A 6,596-nucleotide genomic window follows, 5' to 3' on the forward strand; every position below is an offset into this window, starting at 1 on the left:
GTGTTGCTGGAGCTGATAATCATTTATCCAGCCTACCTGGGTATAATTCAACATATTTGCATAAAAACAACTGATTTCATTGTGCTGGCTGAGGCACAGAGGACTTGCACTTGCCAGTCTAAATATGGCACATGTTGTGAGCTCTTTCTAAAGAAAATCAAATAAATTGAAAGTAATTGTTTTCTGTCTAAAACTGCACCTGTGTTGACAACACACTCCTATACATACATCCAACTATTTTTCCCTGGTAAGTGTTTTTATACTAACTTTCACATAGTTTTAAAAGAGATATAAAACATTGATTTCTCTCCAGAAGTTCTTTCTGGTGATACAAAGTAATTTAAAATTTATTTCTGTTTCATAGCTTTTAGTCACAATCTTTCCATAGCTACTTCTCAAGGGAGGAGGTTTCCTCATACAAATATTTCAAAGTTTTCTCAAGCAGTACACTAAAATATTTCTTTATGTACATATTTTTCATTATGCAACTTCTTAATCTCTTCTGCCTAAAGAGAATCTGTAATAGAATTCTGGCTGCAGCTGTCAGTTTTCAAGTTCTTTGGAAATTTTACAGGTAAGTCGCCAATGATAACCCAACATTAAATAATTTTAAAATGGACTTTTTACAAGACTCTTAATATTCATCATCTCAACAGGATCTTGAACTTTTTGCTGGAATCTTGACAAGACTTCATTTACTGTATAGATCACATGGGGTGGGAATGCTAGCTCTGCTTTATATTGCTTTACATGGTATGAAACCAAAAATCCTGTAAAACAAGAACTTTACACATGAGATCACAAGGACATTTTCATATTTGTATTTTTAAATATCAGAAAAGTATAAAAAAGTCTCCATAAGTCCTCCTGTAAAAGGTGAGAAGAATGTCAAAGCTGGAAAATATTTGTAACTTGACTCAGTTAAATGGCAGGTTTGCTCAGCTGCAACTCAATATGCACCCTGCCAATTTAGATCCTTAAGTGATGCCCAAATAAACATATCTTAATCCAAACACACGCAGAAATATTGTGCATGGTCTTCAGATGGTGTCAATCATAACAGTGCTGTTGAGATCCATAGAGCTATGACACCTTTTACCAAGGCAGGACGGTGGCCCATTGAAATGGTTTTGTAGCAAAAACAGAGATTAGGAAGAAATACTACTTCCCAAGAAACATTATTTCCCAAATTTTAAAGTATTTCACATAGCTCTGTTGTGAACAGTTCCCACCTCACTTTGATAACTGAATGCAGGCAGGTATAAATGAATCCAACGTATCAGTCTCTTTGTTAGTTAAAAATCATTGGCAGTTGATATACCACAATTTTACTTTTAGCTGTATTTCACTTATAACCCCTCTAATGCTTTAGCTGAAACATTTTAAGTAAGTTCCAGTTCCTGTATGATGAATTTATCAACACTGCTTACAAAAGCTGAAATTTACTTAAAAGTTCATTCTTGGAAAAGAGAGTCTTTCTGTAACTTTGAAAATTTTGTAAGCATACTAAAGGAATATCACATCTTTGGTTTTCGCCCCAGTTCTTTCCCTATAGCACACAATCAGTATTAAGGACATGCAGATTACTCTAATTTCATTTCTACCTTGCATTTGGAGCTGTCAAAGGTTAGTAAATGACCTGGTGACTAAGTCTAGTTCACTTTGCAAAGGCAATACAATAGAGTGCTTATTTTTAAATGGCAGTTGAAAGGCTGCAAAGTGCATGGGCTTCAGTGTAATTCAGTGTTCTATGTTGTTGCAGTAACTACTTAAACGTGAATTCAGTATTATATGATACTTTAGAAAACATTTATAAGAAGCAATCCTGATAGACTGGATCATATCACACCTTTTTTTTAAGGTATATTAGAACCAAGTAATTTTATAACTCCATAATTTAACTAATTTAATTTAGAGCTATTATGATAATACATTAATCATAGCAGCATATGCAGGATTATAAACTTTGCCACAATTGCACCGCTGAATCAGCCAAATGTTTTCAGTTTGGCCCGACACCTCACACTACACAGTCTGTGGATTCAATTCTGGCTCTTCTTAGGTCAGTGGCAAAATTCCCACTGAATTCACTGCATCCAGAATTTTATTTTGGTCTGTGTGCCTAGCTACTGTGTAATACCTACATATAACAGGTACCCAACTTAAAAGAATCCCATCAACATCAACATGTGAGTCCCTACTACCAGCATTACACTCAGAATTAATAGGACAAATATTTACAATTACTTTTAAACAACCACTTTTCTTCTCTAAATGGACAACACCTTTTTTCCCTACAGAATTTATTTTAGATGGGTTTTGACATCCACTGACAAAAATCTTTGTTCCAACTTTTGGTCTGTTTCCTCTTTTGGCTTGTGAAAGGGGCACAAAGAAGCAAAATGGAAAAGGAGATGTTGCTGCAGAAGCACTCCAGCTCAGAAACATCCAGGTGACAGTCACCTGGAAGAAACACTGAGTTTGTTTTCATTTCAGACCTGCATTTGAGTGCATTAATTTCTTAGCAAGCATTTTCTTAAAATGCCAACACCTGAGGTACCAGGCTCCCAATCATCCCAACTTTTTTCTTTTAATCAAGATAACTGAAAGAGCTACAGCAACCTCTGGACTTGTAAAGAGTACAAATCACTCCTTCAGCCAAATTAGCTTCTCAGGAAAAGACACAAAGTTACTTTGGGCACTAACATAAACAACAACAAACAAACGCAAATTGACGCAGAACTCAAACACAAGCTGTTACTTTACCCTTGAAGGATTAGGTCAGAGACCCCTGCAAACCCATTTATCCAAATTGTGGATATAAAACCCAATGGGGAACACACAGCTAGAACAAATTCTAGTGAGATTTCCAGACTCTGCAACCAGATCCACAAACAGTTGGGTTTGTTCCTCACAGCAGAGATCGGTGACAGCCAAGCAGCACAGTAAGGAAACCGTACATGACAGCTTTGGCTCTGGGCAAACTGCATTCAGTGTTTAGCACACAAGGGTCATGAGCCTCAACAACTGCTTTCAGTAGTTCGTGAAACACCACTCCGCTCTATGTCTTCAAAGTCAGGGTCTGATTTTGGGAGAGCTGTCTGTGAAGGCTGTTTAGCCTTCAAAGAGAGCATCTGTCTCCCCGAACAAGTAAGGGAGGAGGAGACAACAGCACACAGGGCAATATTTTCAACAGTGCTTTCCGGGCATTAAGATCGTGAAAGCCAAAAGAGATTTCGGGGACTCTTCTCGGGTTCACTGGCGTTTGCCAGATGAGAAACGCTTTCTGCAAGAATTATCAAAGAAGCCGCTGTCAAAGCAAGATGCCAAAACGCGCGCGAACACCGTTCCTCTCCTTTCGCCTCGGCAAATAAAAGACATAAGGCGCAGCTCGGCGGAATTCGGGAGCGGGGAGCGCCTCTCCCTCCGCACCCGCTGGAGCGGAAAGGAGCAAAGCATCCCCCAGCCCCGGCCGGGCTCTGCAAGTCCCAGGCAAGTTGGCCTCGCGGCTGCCCCGCGCGGACCTGGCGCTCCCGTCCCGCCGAGCCCCGCCGCGGCCGCCCCCTTACCGTGCCGGGGCTGGGGCTTGGCGCCCGGCGCCTTCTCCTTCCTGCCGCCCGCCGCGCTCCGCATCCGCCAGCTCGCCGCCCCCCTGCCCAGCGCGCCGGCCATGCCGCGGCGGCTCCGCGATCCCGCCGGGAGAGCGCGGGGGCAGCGGCGGAGCGCGGGACGCGCTGCCCGGCGGCGGCGGCGGCGGGCGGGAGCGGCGCGGTCCCCACGGACCCGCCTCCGCCCGGGCCGGTGTCAATCAGCGCGGGCGGGCAGCGCCCAGCCCGGGCAGCGCCGCCCCGCGCCCCCCGCCCCGCTCTCCGGGCACCGGAGCTGCCCCGGGCACCGCGCCCGCCCCCCGTGCCCGGCCGCGTCCGTGCGCCGCCAGCCCCCCGCTCCTACCGTAGGGAGCGAGAGCATCGGAGGCGGCGGCGATGGGCTCCTGGGATGAGAAGAATTCCGCGCTTGGGAAATGACAGCCCTCGGCGCAAACCTCCTCCTGCCCGCCGGCAAGTCCTCCTACAGCACCTTCCCTGAAAAACATGTGTACGTTACCTCCTGCCATCAAAATCATTGGTTGTGCACACTCCTGACTCCATACCGATGAGTAACTCAACCTGAGATTCCCACTTCCCACAAGACCATGTGTGGTGAGACAACAGCCTGCCTCCCTCCCTCACCTCCGCGGAGCACCCTCTTCTTCCTCGCTAGAGTCCCGGGCACTCCTCCGGCCATGGAGTCCCCCCTCTGGCTTTGGCGAGGGGCCGCCAAAATTTCTGCAGAAAGATTATTGCAGTGCGAGAAACAAAATGCGCATAACTTTTGTTTGCAATTTTAGTAATAAATCTGCTTCCATATCAAATTATAGTAGAGACTGCAGCAGCCCTGAAAAGTTATTCTATGGTTGATTTTTCTCTTTTCATGCATCTATGTATATATGTGTGTGTGTGTGTATTTGGTCAGCGTTTCCACAAAATGTATCCTTCTTTCTATATGGACACAGAAATACAGAGAAAATGTATTGGCACTGATTGAAAGAGGAGGAGGGAGAGAGAAGAAAAATAAACCCTTCTTCATGTGCCACTATTTTCCACCTCTGTTTCCTTGATTTCAAAAAACTTGTGGAGAAAGATAATTAGGATTTGTTATCATAACTTTAAAACTTAATTATTTGGAAACCTATTCAGATCCAAGTTGTAATATTTTAATTAATATTTCATTTTGAAAGACTTTGAAACTCACTCAAACAGCCAAGGTGTAAAGGAGCCATAGCTGGCCCATAGCAGCACTGTTTTGTCCTCCAGTTAAAAATCACCCTCCTTCTTCCTAAGGCCCTCCTTCCACCAACAGCCCCTGTTAGGCTCTCATCCATCCCAAGCCCCAGGTATCCCCCACGGCCACCACTCTGCCTCACCTGTGAATTGTGGCTCGCACGAGTGAGTCAGGAGTGCCAGAATTCTGCCAGAGCTGTTGGTGCTCCAACACGCTGCACCAGGGGTGATTTTCATTAGTGCTGGGAATGATTCATGTGAGCAAGGATCGCTGACCTTGACCTCACATGCACAGATACACCCTGTGGTGATGAATGTAATAGAATAAACAGTTAGATACGACTGCTTGCTCCCTCTTGCAGTGTTGTTCTTGCCCAACTCTATTGCTCTAGAATACAAATAGTGACTCATTTGCTTACCCTCATAACACCACATTTAGAAACCTGCTATTCATCTCCACTTGAAGGGTCTTGAATAAATATACTCCCAAAACGGCTGATTTAAATCACATATATTTTTATCACTTGACACTGTTTCTGTTGGTATTGATAAAGACTACACAAGTGGGTGTGTGGTGTATCATGTCACTGCTGAGGAAGTTTTTTATAGTGAATGGTCTTTTGTTAAATCTACTTTTATAAGAGTATTTGCACAGGGGAGAAGGAAGGAAGAAAGAAAAACAAAAGGAAATACATCTGGGGATCTATCTCTTTTTGCTAAGAATAAGAAAACCCTACAGCAATTTTTTGGAATGCAAATGAAAAATAGAGTATAAAAAAGTGTTTTGTAGAGAGCAATATTTTTAAATGATGTAAAAATATATTCCATATAAAACAAAGTATCAGTGAGGAGGAAAAGTCTGCAGTAGTTGCATGCAGATTTAATATTCCAGAACAGCCCTAATAAAAATGGAAAAAGAAAAACAAGACTTGTACCAGTCTTACATACCTAATATGTCACTGTGAAAAGACGTAACTTTGCAGAAATTTCCGCAGCTGAAAAAACATATTTGCAGCCCCTCCCTGAAATATTGATTTTTCTATTATCAACATCAAATATTTTTCTTTTTTAAAGAGGGAGACAGGAGTATTTTAAATATTATCGTTCAGTTTACTACCAGTGACTTGACAGATCATCATGCTTCATCATTTGCTGACAAAAGGTGGAATTGGTACTATGAGAAGCCTCTGTTGAGAAGGTGCAGATATAATAAAATTAAAATACTGAAGAGCTACCTCTGTGTTTCATACTGTCATTTCATTGCCATGGCATCATAGGTTTTAAGCTAATTTTTGTTTAGTCTTGTTTATGTTTCCTGCTCATTTAGCATTGGAGATGTACAACTGTTTCCATGTATTAACTTGGGGCTGTTTTTCCACTGGCAAATGAGTATTTGGGCGTCACATCTCTCTGTTTAGCATGTTCTTTGCACATAAGCACAAAACAGACTGGTGGTTTGAGTATGTGTTCTAAATTTTGCTTTTGCTGAACAGACTTATTCAGACCTTCACAAATAGGAGCACTGCCATACTTGCTTTTTTGCTTAGGCATCTGTTGTTTTACCTAAGAACATTATGGAAACATTTCCAGTAGTACCGGTTCTCAGCACTGAAATTATTGTACTTCCTTCCTTTGGAAAGAGAAACATACAGTTCATTCTGAGGATAAGACCTCAGATTGGGAAGGCTCAGACCAAGGTACCAATTCCCCTCTAACCCAGAAGACTTGGACTCTTCTGTCCCTTCCCACCTTCCAGTCCAATACTTGGTGTCAACA

General features: G+C 42.7%; 1 protein-coding gene across 1 annotated transcript in view; it reads right to left on the minus strand.

Annotated features, from left to right (window-relative positions):
- ZNF385D (zinc finger protein 385D) overlaps positions 1–4,347 on the minus strand; it is a 412,256-nt gene extending 407,909 nt beyond the window's left edge. The window contains 2 exon segments of the mRNA XM_054273561.1: positions 3,952–4,215; positions 4,218–4,347. Coding sequence (XP_054129536.1) covers positions 3,952–4,215; positions 4,218–4,284 — 331 coding nt within the window. The 5' untranslated portion in view covers positions 4,285–4,347.
- Between the last annotated feature and the right edge of the window lie 2,249 nt (positions 4,348–6,596).

This window comes from Melozone crissalis, unplaced genomic scaffold (genome assembly GCF_028551555.1).
Source record: "Melozone crissalis strain CALT ecotype California unplaced genomic scaffold, PUWL_Pcris_2 ptg000016l_1, whole genome shotgun sequence".
NCBI lineage: Eukaryota > Metazoa > Chordata > Aves > Passeriformes > Passerellidae > Melozone > Melozone crissalis.